Source organism: Vicugna pacos, chromosome 6 (genome assembly GCF_048564905.1).
Source record: "Vicugna pacos chromosome 6, VicPac4, whole genome shotgun sequence".
NCBI classification, from domain to species: domain Eukaryota; kingdom Metazoa; phylum Chordata; class Mammalia; order Artiodactyla; family Camelidae; genus Vicugna; species Vicugna pacos.
In genome coordinates, this window is record NC_132992.1 from 60,039,854 (window position 1) to 60,059,251 (window position 19,398).

The 19,398-nt window shown below is 39.1% G+C and overlaps 1 protein-coding gene and 1 long non-coding RNA gene across 3 annotated transcripts in view; both read right to left on the reverse strand.

Annotated features, from left to right (window-relative positions):
• LOC140696947 (uncharacterized) overlaps positions 1 to 18,132 on the reverse strand; it is a 74,659-nt gene extending 56,527 nt beyond the window's left edge. Inside the window, exon 1 of the long non-coding RNA XR_012073660.1 lies at positions 18,019 to 18,132. This is a non-coding gene — a long non-coding RNA (uncharacterized lncRNA). The remainder of the gene's footprint in view (positions 1 to 18,018) is intronic.
• RTN1 (reticulon 1) overlaps positions 1 to 18,690 on the reverse strand; it is a 208,203-nt gene extending 189,513 nt beyond the window's left edge. The window contains exon 1 of one of the 2 annotated variants that reach the window (XM_072963153.1): positions 18,207 to 18,690. In XM_072963153.1, the coding sequence (XP_072819254.1) occupies positions 18,207 to 18,447 (241 nt within the window). In that variant the 5' untranslated portion in view covers positions 18,448 to 18,690. Of the gene's footprint in view, positions 1 to 17,415; positions 17,538 to 18,206 lie in introns of those variants that run through there. The other variant, XM_072963155.1, reaches the window with a different exon arrangement.
• Positions 18,691 to 19,398: the final 708 nt, after the last annotated feature.

Below are 19,398 nucleotides of genomic sequence, written 5' to 3' on the forward strand. Positions count from 1 at the left end.
GAACCCTCTCCCTAGGAGGTCCTCCTGCACAATTTTCCAGCATATGACATCCTTCAAGACCCAGAAAAAGAGACTAGTCAGAGCAGCTTCTATGGACAGTTCTAAAGAGGACATGGAAGAGGAGAGAAAAAAAAAATCCCCTAAGTTCCAGCATCATACATACTTGCACTATAGTAGATTAGAAACAGCAGTTGGAATTACAAACATACCATTAACGAAGGCTAAATATTTAAAAATCTGAACTTGAAACAATTGCCCCCAAATCAAGAACTCTCTGTAATAACAGCCCTGATGTCACTAAACAATTAGCCAGAGGTGGTTCACTATGGGCTGTGAATCAGTTTGGGATATAAGAGAAGGTCAGTGATATTGCAGAACAAGGATGGTGGAAGGAAAGAACCAGGACCAGAACCATGACATCTCCCCTAACCCTCCTGGCTAAGGTTCACTGATGCTTTTGTGTGGAAGGAGAAACAGGATGATCTAAAGCATAATCCTGGTCCAACTCTACTTCTCTTCCTTCTCATTTTTCACCCACAGCAGACATCACTCACCAATCCCAGCAATCTTTTTCACAGCATTCTTCTCATCTTGTATTGATGACTCAGTGCATCCATATATATACTCACACACACACATGAACACGCACATGCACACACATAATACTTATCTGCTACCATGTTCCTAAGGTTCTCAGTATTCATCCCAGAGCAACTACCCAGATACCTTTCTGCCTAGTATTTCTCAAATATTTTCCAACTACTTAAGTAAGCATAAAAGAAAAAGAAGAGGAAGTGTGTATCCCAAGGGTCTGCAGATAAAGCCAAGGTATGTGATGTAGTAAGTTTATTTAAAGTCTCAATTTTGAAAACTACACGTGAATTTATTCCTCAATGCATCCATTTATTTTGTAATAAAAAAATAGTGTTTTAAAAGGCTTCCTACTGGAGAAAATTGACTTGGTCTAGTCTGACTCTGAGTGCCCTTAATCCTTAGCCAAGTGTCTGCATACCTGTTTGAGATGCACAGTCTGTCCAATTCTGAAAGCCATATGCACTCTCAGAGAAGCAGCCACTTTGTGGAGACCGATTTTGCTTATGAATCAAGAATCATCTATGCTCTACACTAGAAATTGACACAACATTGTAAACTGATCATAACTCAATGAAAAAAAAGAATCATCTATAGGCTAAAAGACAAAACAGCTCTGTACCCCTTCATTGTTCTAGAAACCTAGAATCTGGGAGGTAAAAAAATAAAGGATTCCTCTTTGAAAAAGCAAGAAGGGGGAATATGGTTTTAAGGAGGACTGTTCTTTCTGAATAGTCTTCCCATGTCTTATCTTCCTAATTTCTTATACTTTAAAACTCAGTTCCAGAACCAATTCCAGCAAAAATCTTTTTCTAATCTTACCTTCTGTTCAGATACTTGACATAGCATCATGTACATCCTCCCATCATATTTCACAGTAAAATATAATTGTTGCTTTATTTAGCTCTTTCATTAGACTATAAGTTTCTTGAGGAAAGAGAGTTTTTTTTAATGCTCTATCCATAGCACTTAGCATAACACCTGACATGTAAGTGTATAATAATAAAGAATTAGTTCCTTTCTCTTTACTATTGTCCCCAGTGAGCCCTACATTATAAAATATTTTTGTCTGCCGAAAGTATTTTACAGAACATAATGATCAATGTTTCCATTTTATTAGTCAATGACATTTTACCTGAGCATGCCGTAAAAATAATAAGCGGAAAATGTTTTTTGTGTTAAAATTACTTACTACTTCAGACTGTTTGTTTTGCATTGCTCATGTGAATTCATACAAATCTTAGCTAAAGGTGTAAATCTCCAATACAAAGCCTTACAAAGTCATTCACAGGACTTAGTGCAAAACAATTTCCTGACTTTCATTGTAAAATCATAGAATCTTGAAACAAAAGGAATATAAAGACTATCGGAAGTAATCTAATTCAACTTCTCATTTAACAAATAAGCCTACTTTTAAACATCTCTGGTAAGTGATCATGCAGTCTCTCCTTGAACCCTTCCAGGGTCGGAGAACACCCTACTTCATGCTTCAGCTCTTCGTGAGCAGCTCTAGTTCCTGAACCCACAGATTTTCCTGCCATGTGAAGAGACAGCAATACACACAGGCAAGGCCAACAGAAATGGCAGAAGCTGGCACAGATTACCAGCCCAGCAGTCAGGAAGTGGGCCCAGCACCTGAATTCAATTACAAAACCCATATGAAGAGTTTCAGCCAGGCCATCTTCGCTAGGAGCACCCGAAATAAATTTTTCAACAGGCCCATACTTGCTTTTAAGTTCTATTTCATTGGAGCCTCTTTCATCTTAAGTAACTGCTCAGACTCTAAGAGGTTAGAATTGAATTGGAAAGACTGTAATGTCTTGTCCTCCACAGACTAATGAAAATTTAATTCACCACTATTATTCCCATTACTAATAGAAAATGAAGATCCAACTTGTAATGGTCTGCTTCTCAATGCAGCAACCCAGTTTTGGGGGCAGAGCTGCCAGGTGAACTGCCAGGTGCTAAAAAAGAGCTGTTCATGGCAACTGTGTCAAACTAATCTCAGGGCAAACCACTGCATTTTATTATGTAAATTCTCAGGATAATTGAGTGCCTTATCAAGGACATCCATCCAATTAATTTTTTAAAATTAACAGAATTCATTTATCATCAGACAGTTTTAATCATAACTGTCAAGAATTGTTTTTACTTTTTAAGTTAGCACTCTAGAGTTTTTAAAAGAAACTCTAAGTGGCATGACATAGGAAAATTTTTTATTGATTATTCTTATAACTCATAGAAATAGGAGCAAGAATATACAGCATAATTGATTTAATATTGGTCACATGAGTTATACACAAAAGATTCAACTCCTACTTCTAATGTCTGTGAATAGTCATTGATGCTGTGAATTTTGAAAGCCTATGAAAATGTGCTCTTATTTCAGTATGGTACTAAGACCATTTTATGTAATCAAATAGAAAAGTAAAATAAATCATCAAATGATGAAATTCTGACACTGACATACTTTATCCTCTGCTAGTGACTGCAGATATTATCGGAGACATAACAGCTACCTCAAGGCACTTGCAGCTAGACAAGGAGGAAGAAACAGTCATGCACTTGATACAATACAAACAAGTATGTGTATGATCATCATTAATGAAAGGCTAGGAAGGACCCCAAATCCTTAGTTTACTATTTCAATAGGCCCCTAGGAAGAATGTGGCATAAATAAATATTCCATGTGTTACTAGCTATGACTTGAACCCCATCATTTGGTCCCCGATCTTGATCAACCTAGCAGGATCTCACTAGAAGACTCCTTGTCTATGTCTGGTTTTTGGTCTTGGTTGGAAGGAAATAAAGAGACTTATACAAATTAGTGGTCATCACTACTTAGCTTAACTAAACGATAGTGCAGTCCTCTGCTACCTACTCAAGAGGCCACTGGATCCTAAACTAAGAAAGTTTATAAAGTGTTTGTCACAGTGCCTGACTGCCTAGCACTAGGTGCTAAATAAATGTTAACTTCCTTCACTTTTACCTGTTTCTTCTCTTTTCCTTAACTACTTCCATTCTCCAATCAAGGTACAGAGTACATTGTTACACTTGAGCATGGTAAAAGAAAACCAACTAACTCCTTGATACAACTGTCCAGACTATTGCATTTGCAAATCTCAGTGCTAGTTATGCATAAAGGAAAAGTTTACAAATTATCTCTTATATCTAAGGGAAAACCCTGAGCTAAATTCTTCTCCATTTAGATAAAGTTAATGTGAGTCCTTTGGAAAATCTCCAGATAGAGGAAGGAACATTTGGCCCACAGGCCTGATTCAGCCCACTGCCTGATTTCATCCAGCCTCGAGGTGAGAAAGCTCTGGGCAGCCCTGTACAGAAACACCCCGAGAACAACTCTTACTGCTGAGCCCCAGGGGCCTGCTGGGGTCACCTCATTTAGAAAAGTCACTCCAGTTTAAGGATCTAACCAATTGTAAAGATTCAAATTACAATTTCAGAGGGAAGTAAAGCCAAGAACTTTGAATCTAGCCAAGATTCTAGAATTTACGAAAGCTTTCCTACCTACTTCTCTTTTCCTTTTTCACAAATCCATTCCTTTATATAGAGATAGGGATAAAAATAGAAATACAGATGTATTTCTTGCTTCCTCAAAGGGCCTCCCTCCCACTATGTACTTCTCTCTCCCTCTTCCATGTCTTCTCCACTCCCCTACCATTTTGTCTGTGTCCATTCCAGAGGTCAAGCTTTCTCCCTACAGCACAATCCCTCTCCCCTCCATCTTTACCTCTCCTCCTGTGTCTCTTCTCCAGTCTCTCCAGCTGAGACTCCTTCTACTATTTCCTTCTATCCCTGCAAGATAAAGCTGAATTCCATGCCCCAGCTTTGTTGTCTTTAAAGACAATTTTATTTTTCCTTATGCTATATTTCCAAGGCAGAAAGGCAGTGTGGTACAACAGGGAGAGCAGGAGGGTTGGGAGTCAGAGGTGTCGCTTTGGCTTTGCTCAGAAGCCACATTTGTAAAATGAGGATCACTCCATAAAGGACATCAGTATTTCATCCATGCTAAACCTTCTTAAGGAAGCTTAATGATTATTATGCAAATAAATAAAATTGATAGGGAATTAATAATAAGAATAGCAAACATTTATATAGTCCTTACTATGTGTCAAAAACTACAAATTAGCTCATTGAATCCTCAAACCACTATAGAAGGTTGACACTAAATGTTGTGCAGAAAGGGTGAGACTTTAAAACAAGAGTGGGGGAAGGTAAAGCTTAGTGGTAGATCGAGTGCTTAGCATGCACAGGGTCCTGGGTTCAATCCCTACTACCTCTATTAAAATAAATGAATAAGTAAACCTAATTGCCTCCCACTCCCTCTCCAAAAAAAAAAAAAACAAAAAAACAAAAAACAAGAGAGAGAAAGAGTGAGATCATGAGTAAATTTTTTCTCTTGCAAACATTTCTTTTATTATTGTTTTTACAACTTTAAAACAAGGCTGTGGAGTTAAAATTTCTACTTCACTTCGAAAATCAACTAAACTAAGTCCCATTTTACTTATACACAGTCATTTATTTTATTTGCTGATTTTTTTTTCCTTGTAGGACAGGATCCTTCATAGGCAAAAAAAAAAAAAAAATTCTAGGCCCTCGTGATCAACTGATGTACCAACCCTCCCTTTTATGAACTGAAAATAATATTTCACAAGATTCATAATAATCTGATTCTACAATGGAGCATAAAACATCAACTCAACATTCAAAGGACACCTTCACACAAACTATCACAGTGCAAACATAGTCATTGTGCATTAAGGGTTAAAGGTTGTGATACAACTAAAAGTTAATTTTGATGTCCCCTATCTGGCAGAATGGCAGAGCTTTTTTGTTTTTTTAACAGATTGATAAAGATTCCTTTTGGGAACAACATTCCTGGGAGTTATTATAATGGTCAAATAACTATTGAACACAGAGACGATCATTACACTTCAAAAAAGAAGTAACAGAAATGGCCTTGACAGCCCACTGCAAATCATCCCTACTCCTAATACATCTTTACTTTCCAGGTAGGATACTTATGGGACTCACTTCTCTAGAAAATACATTACCTCTCTTGAAACAAAATTTTTTCTTTATTGAAGTACAGTCAGTTACAATGTGCCAATTTCTGGCATACAGCATAATGTTTCAGTCAAACAAAATATTTTTTTAATTCCTCCATATTATTCATAGAAAGGAAACCTATTTTACTTCTAAGACTTCTGATACGCAAACGTCCAAATTATAAACAGGAACTGCTTGATCTTTAAAAGAGTATACAATTTCTAGGAAACAATACTAGATGTTTATTCTTTCTCATACTTCTGGTAAAATAAAATAGGAACACTTCTCAAATGCCATGGATTCAATTAAAAAAAAATCACACAAGTTCAATTCTGGTAATGCTAACATGCTGGGCTGCAATTTACCTTTGTATTATCTATAATAAAGGCTTGCTAAACAAATTAATAGTATGATCAGCAGTAGTAACTCCAAAATTTCTATATGTGATGGTTATTAGGGACTACAGTCTGGATGGAGTAGAAGCCAGTTGACTCAGTATTTTGAAGCTGCATTTGCACAGGAAGCACCCTGTTTTTACTCTGATGATGTGTCTATACATAAATAAATAGTAAGAGTGGTACAGATTTTTTAAAATATTGTATGCACACTTTACATAACATTGAGAGAACGTTAATCATTCACATCTGAGGATATTTGTTTGTTTGTTTGTTGTGACTTTAGATGGCTGATGGGGATTATTAGAGGGAGAATTAACATCTTCCCGTACCCCAAACTCAGCCATCGCCTGGTGATCAGAGAAGGAATGTTGTCTAAAGGAACAACTGGTTCCAAAAACTTTAGCAATGACTAAAGTGTACACAGAAGTGTACAGTGTACACAGAAACAGTGAAGAGACAAATGATACATCACTTATCTGGACACTGTAGATTCACACAGACCCACCATTTAGCCCTTCCCACAGAGGCTGAGACAAGCTACTGGACATTCGAAGAGCTGAGGTGGGAATCCAGCATGGCGTCTCCAAGTCCACACTCTTTCTCTCACTTCACCAGAGCCAGTGTGGAAAAAGCATTGTTCAGTAACCCTTTGAGAGCCACAAATTCAGTCACAGCATATTCTTGAAACTAACGAAAGAGCGTTTATAAGACTCTTCCTCATAGACTATGTTGTTATTTTACTGTATTTATGTTTACATTCTAGTTATGTATTTAAGTATCACCTACTCAACTACATACATTGTGTGTGTGTGTGTGTAAACATACACACACATAGTAAGTGCCTAATAAAGATTTGTTGAATAAACAAGTGGATGATTCAGTGAGATTTTATTAAACTGTAAAACTATTGCTGCTGTGTGAACAGTGATCTACATGAGAGTATCCGGAATTACTGATTTCTGAGAGTTAGAAAGCTTTTTAAGTCCTCCATTCATAAAAGATCTTTGAAAAATCGCAGAATCTGTGTGCAAAATGGAATTTGTAAGTGCATTTTTCTGAGCAGTGATTCCAAAGCTTTCATCAGATTCTCCAATGGAGGGTCTGTGATTCTGAAAAGATGAAAAATTACTAAACTAATGTATCCTCTCTATTATACTTTCTCTGTCATATAAATGACCAGCCCAAGTATGCTTACATACCTCCTGTGACAAGAAACTCACCACCATATAAGGCAGTTCAGGCTATTTTCATATTCACAGCTTAACTTCTGATTGACTACACTTCCTTCCTCCAGAGTCACACAGAACATATCCAGTCCTTATGCCACTGGACAGCTCTTTATGTATTTTTAGATGGCTGTCATAACCTGTTCTGTCTTCTCTTGTGTAGGTCATAAATCCTCAGTTCTTTCCACTAGAGTCAAGATTTCTGCTACCATCTCTGCCCTCAGTACATTCAGGACTCTGTGCAGCCCCACGTGTTGTCAACCCTCTCTGAGTCAACCCTCACCTCCTAGTTCTGGGCATCCTCAGTTAATGAGATCAACAGTTCACCATCTCGGGGCAGCTGGCTCACTCCACTGACTGAGAGTTAACTTATGAGAGTTAATGTCCAATAAATTTTCTCTATTTTTTTTTCTTAATTGTGTTGCAGTTTCACCATGACTTTCCCATTTTTTTCATACAGTTAGTCTGAGGATTTTACTGCAAGATTTTACAATTATCCCTGTCAAAGTTCCACTTTTAAATGTAACTTTTTTTTCAGCTGAGGCTCCTCTGGATTCTCAAGTCTCGTCATTTTATGTTGGTTAGTCACATCTCTCATCTAGACGGTAAGCCTGGAGGAATGGAGAAAGGGGACATAGCTCCTGCTCCTCCATTCCCCACAGCTCCCGCTCCTCCATTCCCCACAGCTCCCAGCAAAATGCTGAATGTGAGGAGGAGAGTCAATACATTGGCACTTCCTGAAGTTTTAATATGCATTTAGCAGGCTTATTTCCCTGTGTTGAGGTCCGTGGACCATGTCATGTGATCTTGAAGCAAGTAGTCTACAAATCACATTTTGAGAAACCTTGATTTTTCAGGATGTGTTGAAAAACTCATGCCAAAGGTAGATATGACATTGTTTTTTATTCTTATGCTCATAAATCAGATCAGCAATAGTGTGAATACATACAATTTTCTGTTGTATGGGAGTTGTTTTTAAAAAATAAAGACTTAACTATGCATAAAACAAGATCCTAGGTACTTTAAAAGGTGTGAGATATTCAAGAAGTTGCCCACATTCAGGAAGCAAGAATTTGGTTTTTATAACAATCTTATACAGTAGATGAATTAGAAAATCCATTTGGGGATTGAACATGGAAGTTAGAAGGCAGAACTGTTCCAGCCAACATGGTTTTCCAGTGAATAATTTGACATAAATATACAGATGAAGAGGCAGAGGACTAAGGACAGAAGTATATGATGCTTTTAGCATTACAGAATTAGTTAATGAATTCCCCAAACATTTTAGAATATACTGAATATTTATGGAATTAGATTCTACAGTAAACATTTAAAAAGATCAGGAAAAAAGAACAAACAAAAGAGGTGACTACAGATATCATGTTTCACATTTAGGTTAATAACCACAAATTGGATAAAATTATACAGTTCTTAAGAAGTGGGAATGTTACAGTATGGCTTGTTTCTCAACAATGGAGAACTAGAAAAGAGTTTAAAGAAGGCCACAATTTTGTGGAGAGTGCATTTTCTTAGGAAGCCAATTTGAAGTTAACTGTGATTTTTGTGATGAGCACTATTGCTGGTTTCATTTGTGTGCGATTCACTTTTGAGAAATACGCCCACTTTAACCACCACAAGTAAGGTTAGGAGTATTGTTTTCCTTTACGAAGGAATGAAGATCTTGGTATAACTAACACTTTCCTTTCTAAGTTTCTCCCAATAAACAGCAACCTCACTATTGCTTAAATATCAGTAACCGGGAGACAATCTGTCTTTTTTCTGGGCAATTCTAACTATTGGAACTTTCTCCTTCCTTAAGTAGAAACCTATTTCTCTGATTTACCCACCAGTCCCAATCTTGCCCTGTGAAATCAAGCGGTCAAATCTTCTTTCTTTGCTTCATAAGACTTCTTCTAGTATTTGAATTTAACTTTCAGATCTTTAATTCTCCTTTTCTGGCTAAAAATTCTTAATTTCTCAAACATAATTTTTTTCTAGAAGCTACGCCTATCTAGTCACCTTTCTCTCACCATGCTGTAGTATCTCTCAAAGTGTTGCACCCATCCTTTAGTACAAGACTCCAAATTTGGTCTGCCTAGGACAGAATCCAGGGGAACTCAAATATTACCTCATATAATGTACACCTAAGACTTTCTAGTAGTATGACTTAAGATTACATAAGATATTTTAGTAATTTCACCATACCACTCGCTCTTATTTAGTTAATTATGACCCTCAAAGTTCATCCCCCACAATGAACTATTTTGAGGTGTTCTGAACATATTAAACAGAATTTGCAGAATTCTACAGACCTATAATCTATAAGAAACTATTCATAATTTTACAGGCTACTCTTCTTCCCTCCCCTCTAAAATCCCCTAGCTTTGAAGCCCAGGTCACTATGTCCTTTCCTAAAGATATCAGCACCTGATTCACCGTACTCTCCAATTTCTGCCACAGTTCTTTGCAATTTCAGTAATCATATAGGTGATTATTTCACTCCCAGCCTTGCCATTCTTCTGGACGCCATTCCTGATGATCTTGTCTTTCACTCCATCTCAGTCTCCTACTTCCCCCAACAACTGTACCCACTCCTTAATCTCTATCTCAAACATCCCCCCTCAAATCTTGTCCTTTCCAGATCCCTTACTCTAGTACCCTGGCTCCAGCTGTTCTTCAACCATGCTAGCATGTACAACCCACTGTTTATATCATCTTTTCACTGTGCTTCACCCCACTCTGTCCTCCTTCCCTCCTCCCCAGACTCCGTGATCCATCCGTATCAACACACTGTTTATATCATCTTTTCACTCTGCTTCACCCTCCTCTGTCCTCCTTCCCTCTTCCCCAGGCTCCCTGACCCATCCGTATTTGCATTGCTTTGCACACATCCTCAAATCCCTGCCCATCTCTTCTTGTCATGCTCACCAAAAACAAAAACAAAAACCAATCCAACTGTTCATCTACTCCAAAGCAACACTGATGGGAAAAAAAAAAGATAACATTTAGAATAACTGGTCTAACTTTAAGGCTCATGACCATCAACTCCAAGTGAGCCTTAGGGATGCTCAGAATTCCTACAATTTCCCCTAGACCTTTCACCCTCCTAATCTCCTACACAAAAATTCTGTAACTTCTCCCTTTCTCTCAAACTTCCAACTCCACTCCTGCCTTCTCTCTGCTATTGACCTTGCTTCCTATTTCATTGAACTTTCACCTGTCCTCAGCCCCACCCATGCACCTGTGCCCCCTTCTCTTCCTCCAGTTATATCCATGAACTGTCCTTAGGTCTATTTAACATCAACCCTCCACTATGTACCGATCTATTTCCCCTCGCCTACTCAGGGACATACTTGCAGGAAATGCCCCCTCTCTTGTGAACCATCGATCTTTCCATCCCTATTGAATTATCTGTATCATCTTACCAATAGTAAAATGATAGATAAATATATAAAACTTTCCTTTCTTTTGATCCTAATCCCCCAGACAGTTCTTTCCTATTTTTCTAGTTTCCTTCCTCAAAAGAGTTATGTCTACAGATACTGTCTAGTATTTTCTCCTTTTCTATCTTCCCTAAAACCCATTCCATCCAAAGTTTTCCCCTAAAACTTCACAATAAAACAGTCTCATCAAATTCATGACTACTTCATTGTCAAATCTAATGACTGATACTCAGTCTTCATCTTATCCAAACTATAAGCAGCATTTGACAGAGCTGATCATTCTATCCTTCTTAACATACATTTCTCTGCCTTCTGGAATCCCATTTTTTCAGTTCTCCCTCTACATCACTAAGCCACTTTTACTTGGTTTCCTTTACTAAAACTCTGAATATTTGAGTATCCCGGGACTCCTTGACTTCTTCACTATGAAAACCCACTCTCTCTTGGCAATCTCATCTCTGTGCCAGCAACTCCCAAATTTATATGCCCAAATCAGACCACTCCCCATCCCCGACCTCTACACTTCCTACTTGACTTCTGCATTTGGATATCTAATGGGAATTTCAGAATTAACATTTGCAAAACCAATGTTTCTTTTTCCCTAAAACCTGCCCCTCCCAATTCCAGCTAATAGCAACTCCATTCTTGCATGTGCTGAAACCAAAAATGGTATCATCCTTGACTCCTTTCTCTCACATGCCATATACAACCCATTAGGATCCAGGGTTAGCTTTACACTCAGTGTATCTAGAATCCAACCACTTTTCACCTCCTCCAATGCTATCAACCCAGTGCAAGCCACTATCATCTCTTGCTTGGATTATTGCAATAGACTCCAAGTTGGTCAATCTTGCTCTACATCCCTCTCCACTTCCCCCATTTTAGATTCTCAACACAGTGCAGAGTGACCCACTAAACTTAATATAAAACTAACTCTAAACATGCTCCTCCCCTACTGTAAACGCTCCAGTCACTCCCATCACACTCAGAGTAGTATCTAAAACTTTTACAATGGCCTGTAGGACCTAATCTGCCCATCAACCCTCACCCTGCATTCTGAGCCCATCTCCTAGCCATTCTCCCTTGCTCACTCTTCATTGACATCCCTACCATTCCAGAGAGTACTCTCACCCAGGGCCTTTGCAGACTGTTCTTTCTGCCTAAAATGATCTTCTCCCAGGCATCTGCATAACTTACTGTCATTTTCTTCAAGTTTCTGCTTTAACTTTATCAAAGAGGCCTTTTTTTGACTATCCCTTTCACTCCGCTACTCTGTTTTAACTTTCTCTATAGGACTTGTTATACCTTGAGTATATTTTTTGTTCCTGGTCTCCCCTCCCTCTTCTCTCCTTCCCTTTCTAAACACACACACACACGGATATATATTTTATAGGAGACAGACTGTCATCTATCCTTTTCTGTCCTGTATCCTTAGTGCTTAGAACAATCCCTGGCATATAGCAGGGGTTTGAATAAATAATAGTATAATTATGAATGAATTAAATAATACTCTCTTTCTGAATTTGATAATAATGGTTGCTTAAGAGGGACAGTGGTTGGTTGGAAGACTGAGTGTGAAGAAAACTTTCTTTGCTCTGTATTATTTTTTGTACCTTTTAAAATTTAATATAGCATACATGTATTCCCTTCCCTCAAGAAGGAATTTTTTAAATTAGGGCAAAAAATGACTTTAATGAAAAGAGTTTGTTTGCAGGTTAACATTAAAATAAGTATTTTTAAGTAATAGTGCTACCCTCTATCATATCAACCATCTTTTGAAACTTTGTGCCATTTGCAAAATTAAAGAGCATGCTTGCTTTCCATGTCTTTATGTAGGTTGAGTGCTTTCTAGAATTTTTGAGCATAGTAAGTGATGTACATATGTTAGTGTTTCAGAATCTGAGAAAAAAGAAATTATGTTTTATGGGTTTTATTTTTTTAGTGAACCAATGGGAATTGTTGGTGATAAACATATATCTTCTTTTCTGAGGGTTTATAATATTTAGCATAATAATGTATTCTTGGATTCTACCAGCACTTAGCTACAAATATGTTGGCTTGTAAATTTAAAAAATTCATCATTCTCCTTTTTTTGAAAATCACTTCCCATTTCAACTTTTCTAGAATTAGTCTTATTCTTAAAAGATACTGAGAATGATATTAAAACTGCTCAACACATTCATTCAATACCATGAAATATAAAGTAGTTGACTCCAAAGAGACATTCTTATCAGAGAAGTGACATGGGATGTTACCTGCTGTTTCCTTAATCAGGGCTTCCAGTCTCTCTTTCTGTGTGTTTTACATTTTTCAACCTAAGAATCACTGTCCATTTTAAATATCTATTTTTAAATGATTACCACAGTAAGTTTAGTGAACTTCCATTATTTTGTATAGACACAAAATTAAAGAAATAGAAAAAAATGGTTTTCCTTGTAATGAGAACTCTCAGGATTTACTCTCTTAACAACTTTCTTAAATAACATATAGCAGTGTTAATTATTTTATCATGTTGTACATTACATCCTCAATACTTATTTATCTCATTTGGAAGTTTGTGCCTTTTGACTGCTTTCATCCAATTCCCCATTCCCCACCCAACGTCTGGTAACCACAAATCTGCTCTCTTTGTCTATGTGTGTGTTTGTTTTTGAAGTATAATTGACCTACATTATTGTTACATCTTGTTTCACAATATGGTGATTTGATATTTCTATACATTTCAATCACCATTTTAAATAATACAGGTTCAATATGAATTGAGAAGCTCTTCCTTCTCTTTTTTCATTACTCTCACTACAGCATCTTCCACAAGCAGTGAGCCTCTCCAGTTCATGCCCCTTTCATTGTTCTTTTTACCCTTGAAAATTATTCAAACAAATAAAACTAGTTGTTTTTTCTTTTTTTCTTTTGACCATATTCTTTACAATGACTTTCATGGAGAGCATTCCTGTGTGGACACATTAGGCTCTTGAAATATGCCATCTATATTTCAAAGTGCCTGTTTCAAATCTCCCTTAGTCACCACTGAAATAATTTCCTTTAACTTTAAAAATGAAAGAACAACTAATTAGCCCAAGGATCTTCGAGTACTATTCAACCACAGTTATTTCTATGAAGTAGATAGAATTAGATAGATAGATAGATAGATAGATAGATAGATAGATAGATAGATAGATAGATTTTATTTTCCCCTAGCTATGCAGTCTGAGCAAGCTACACTGGTATTTATTTATCCTGTGTTAACTTCAGAAAACTAACTCATGCCCTTGTGCCCATGTGGTTAGACTGTTATAATACCCTTCTAATCAAGCTGCCAGCAATGACTTGGGAATGAAGAAAATGAAAATAACACAAAAGGAACTAAACTAAATACTAATGTGAAACAGAAAGGTGCCCATGTTCTAGGAAACCACAGCCTGTGTTTAGCATAGATCTTTACACAAAGGAGGCATTCAATAAATGTTTACTAAATTGAGTCGAACTGCAATGGTTTCTCACTTTACATATAATAAAAACTTTCCACAATCCAGGCTATCCAAGAGAGTATAATGAGTAAGACAGTCCACACTTCTTTTCCAAACCCTCAGAGTCAGTAGCAGATGAACAGCCTAGAAAAGAGATAGGAGCAGGAAGCCCTATGGTGTACCTGAGGGACAATGAGAGGGTGGGTTTCCTGGAGCAGTGAGTTCATGAAGTGGAAGTTATGCTGAAAGCCTTGATAAAATTTATTTATTAATGTATTTTTAGGGTACGTCAATGTTGTGTTTCTAAATTTTAATTTAACTTAATTTGACTTCTGTATATGAAAGGACATAATACCACACTTGCTGCCAGGAATGTTATTGATTATATTCAGAGGCTATGTCCAGAGGAATAAATTGCATTAGGAACTATCCTATTTTTCTCATATGTTCTGTAAAATATTGTAAAAGCAATAGTAGTGGTCCTTCCCATTCAATAGAACTGTGGCTTTCTCAAAAGATGAAGGAAAACAGAAGATTGAAATTTACATCTTCTGAAAGGGATTACTGGGAATGTCTCCAAATAAAAAATTGTACACATCTGTCAAACACATCCACAAGTGAAGATAGTCAATCCAGTCTCTACATGGATTTTAGAAGATGGTTAATAATATGTATGATACAATTTATTAAAATAAACAGAATAAACATAGGATATAAATAAACATTCTGAAAGGTATTTAAATCATGATAGACTACGAATAGTTTTTCCAACAGAGTATCACATTCAACATTTGAAATATGTAAGTTTATGAGCACTTTGGATCAAGTAAATTCAGAAAAATCTCTCTCGGCAATCATCTAGAAATTTAAGTCAAATTATCTATAAGTCAATATTACTGAAGCAAATCATCCTGGACAGATTTTTTCCAGACCTTTCTCCATTCTGTTATTCACTTTGCCTGCCATGGATGAATCAGTCAATCAGTTAATTTCCAAATTGGCCAATGAGTTAACTTCTTACTATTGCATTTTGTTCAAATGTTCTATTTTAAATTCTTCCTTTAAACAAAGAGCTATTCTTCTACCCTTGTTATTGCATGCTCCTTTTGAACAGTTTCCAGGAATAATATAACTGATTGTGAAAAAACAAAACAGTTGCTCTTAACATCTTTTGTATAAAGTTATTAGATGATGGCACGGATTCATGATTAACAACTCTAACATGTTGTAACCTACACATGGTGTATGAAATGTTCCCTGTGGCAACAGACATCATATCACGTGCCCATTTCAGTTTTAGACATGAAAAATTGTAGCTTTAGAATAAAGTGTTACTTTTTGTTAAGAATATTTCCTTTCCACAGAAAGGGCAGAGGCAACGAGAATACCGGAAAATAACAGTGCTGATGGCGTTTCCTAGTATAGCTTTAACGATGTTTAAACATATTTAATTCCAGGGTATTACTAAGAATTATTTTTGGAAATATTTAAGAACTTTAATTGCCATCAATGTATAAAAATAAATAACTGAATTTCTGCCAGATGGCATGATTGATGGTGTTTTTCAGAAAAAAAAAGAAGTTTTTAAAACCAATATCTGTCTTACATTTTATAATTCCATTTGAAAAAGAAACAAAATCTGTTTACAGTGCATCACATTCAAAGTCTAAGATACTTCTTAGTTTGAGTTGAGTCCCCAAGAGCACCATTCTTTTTAAGAAGTAAAGCTGTGTACTTCATAGGCTTTTGGATTTTGTCTCTGATTAAGTTGAAGATGCACCTGCTGACTCTGCTTATTGCAACAGAACTGCCAAAATAACAAACAAGGAAGCTGGCCTGGATTTTATTTGGATTTTTCAAGATCTACTTATTTATTAAGATATCATTTCTGGCATTTGGACCTCATAACAGCCCATCCAGTCTACTAAATAAGAAACATACAAACTTAAAACATTAAAGAATCAACAACTATATGAGAAATTCCTTCAAGCAGCAACAATTAACTTAATAATTTCTATGTAAATGTGCAAAACGTGCTCTTTCCCCTTCCCTTTATTGTCCTCCCAACCAAACTTAGCATTATGTTTGATTTTTTATTAGTGTCTTCATTGCCTAGGATAGGAAATCCCTAATATATTCAACAAAGTAGAATATTTCTATAATAATAGTAATAATAATGTTAAAATTTGCAAATGACTACTTCGTTACAGTTGTTCTAAGCATTGTTGTTACAGTTGTTCTAAGCATATGGCAACTCATTTTAGTGAATAGTATGTTACTGAACAGAGGACGTTTAGCTTTGTTTCCCTAGTTCACCTAACCTTGGTGACACCAGTGGGAGGGGGGCAATGTTTATAAAGTAAGGATTTACTTCAATGACAGTAGATAAAGGTTCTGTACTATGAGTTACTGTCAACAAGGAATGGTATTGGCAAACCAACAACAAAAAAAGAACATTCCTTTGTCTATTAGCTTTTGCTATCTTCTTTTGCAATTATAAACAGTTTTGTTTTTTCTTCATTTAGATGAAGACGCTGAAAGAGAGGTTAGGGAGCCATTCTTAGCCTCAAATCCTCCCCTCCCCTATATAATAACTAATATATAGCAAATGGAGTTTTCTGCTTTGAGTTTTTTCTCTCTCTTTCTCCCTTTCTTTTTTTCTTCTTGTATATGGTCCCCACTTTTTCTCTTCCTTTCAGAATGTTGACATGTTTTAGTCAACACATTTCCTAAACCTCCTTTCCTCTGCTCAAATCTTTTGTACTAGAGCAGAGTTAAGACTACCTCAGGATCTCCACATGACCCTCAATAGAGGCGGTGGCTTAAGAAAGTGTCTCCCCTAAATCAGCTGCCAAGAACAAGCATGCCAGTCCCACCCACTGCCCCTCCTGCGGAAGCACCCAGCACTCTTAAGACTTCAAAAGCTGCATTACTAAAACTACACAACTCTCATTTTACCACAGCAAAGCCTTTTTGAGGAACAACACAACACAGCACCCTCTCTTTACTCCCTGGAAACAGAGCTACCCCTCTATGCAGCCCCTCCTCAAAGCTCCCCTCAGGCATCCTTTGGACCAGATGCTCCAGGAGCCCTGGTTCCTGCTGGGCACCCGTGCGCTCCAGTTCAGAGGGAGAAGTCTGGCGGAGGGAGGACGAACCCGGGGCAATTTCCAAATGTTCGGGTGGGTCCAAACAGCTGGTAAACTGTGCCTCATCCACTCACCGCCACTCAAGCCCTCTAACACCGCAGCCAGGCTGAGCGCTCTGAAGGGTTCCAAGTTCCAAAGCTCCTGCGAGATGGGGAAATCGGAGCAGCTGGGAAAAAAAGGTTCTGGGCGGGGACGCCACAACTCCCAATCCTCTTGCAAACGCTGTCTCTCCTGAATTAAACTCACCTTGGGATTTCTGTTTTCCTTAAGGGAAGAGAGAGATAGAGAGTAGGAGGGAAAAAGGGAGGAAGTAGGGTGTGGCGATTCGTGGAGGGAAGGGGTAAGGGATAGTTAAAGCTGCATCTCTGCCTTGGACCGAGCCGGGTCTAGGGACAGTGGGCCTGTCGGTCGCATTGTTGTCTGCGTCCCCTGTCGCTGGCACGCGCCTTGCGCACAAACACGCTCCCCCAAAATCATCGCAACTGGCCAAGTGGGCCCTACAACCCCTAGCTCCTTGCCAGAAGGAAGAAACTTGTACACGGGCGCGCCAGCAGCCAGGATGCTGCGGTTTGCCTCTGAGGACAATTGTGAAAGCTGAAACAAAAATATAATGATAATGAAATAAAAGGATCAATAGCATTTTGTTTTCTTTCGAGCCTTTCGATAAATAAACATACCGTCTTCTACCAGTCCGCCAATATTTACAGTCTCTGGTGGCGAAGGGAGGTGGGGGGGGAGAGGTAAGGTTGGTGCTCAAGGTAGAGAGCGCGAGGTAGGTGCACAGGCGAGCTGCAGAGAAGGGGACCAGCTGGGGGACTCGGGTCCTCGACGCCATTTGCGGGGCAGTGGCGACCGCCCGCCTTACCTGTGGATGCAGTTTCCATGGCAACGGGCGGCGGCCGGGCGGAGCCGGAGCCCAGTTCCCGCGGCGCCGTTTCCACCGCCCCGGGGCCCAACCCTGGGTCGGGCTCCCTCGCCTGCGGCGCCGGCTTGGTCCCTTTCGGCGTCACCGCTTCGTCTTCCCCCTCCCCCCGGTCCCCGAGCCACTGGGACCCGGAGCCGGCCAGCGGCAGCAGCTCGTCTTGGGGATCGGGCGGCGCAGCCATGGCTGGCGGTCCCCGGGGCGCGGCGACGGCGGCTTGTCTGGGCCGAGGTGCGGCGGCTGGGCGGGCAGATGGACGCTCCCTGCTGCTGTCCACACCGGGACTCGGGGCTTGGGTTGGTTGCGGTGTCAGTGCCGCTGCGGCCGCTGCTGCAACTCCGGCCGAGCTGCTGCCTGCTGCTCTCCGCGCTTCAGCTCCTCCTCCTCCCCCTCCTCTTCCTCTCGGCCCAGCCGCGGCGGCTGCCTGCGCTCCTCCTCCTACTCCCGGCGCCGCCGCCGCCGCTGCTGCTTCGCTACTCCCCAGCCTGTTATTACGCAGGTGAAAAAGGCCTGCTTGGTCCGAGTCTTCCTTGGCACACGCCAGCTCCCGGCCTGCTAATGGCAGGCCCAGATTAGGGATGTGCCAAATCCACTTAAATCTTCATCTCTTTGGAGAGGAATCAGAGAGGATGAGCAGGTAGAAGCAGCCCCCAGCTGAAGCGTTACTAATTAGGCAAGCCGCCCTCCCAACTCATAAAGTTAAACCCGGACTGGTGTCCTGGGACCCGAGGCAAAGAAAGGAAGGTGGAGACCTCAAGGCCTCAGTTTTCAGGGTGATCAGTATCATCTGTGGAGGGGACTGGCTCTTTGCGGAGATGGGTGTTGACAGTGCCAGACGGAGATGAGGGACTCCACAACTCTAGGTTAAAGGCTGCATCCTTAAACTGATGTTTCCAAAACAGAGCTGATAATAGTGAAAGTACAGAAAAGAGCTATCAAGTTCCTTCCAAAAAAAAAAAAGCTTCCCAGACTTCATTCCTTCCAGCATTGAGGGCAAATAGAACATCAGTAGGGAGGACAAAAACCACCTATGTTTTCTTTCAAAAACCCTGAGCCAAAGCCATACAAATTATAAGCTGTCTGTGCAGTCTATTTTATTTTAGAACTTGGACATTCCAGGAAGTTTCCTGCCGCT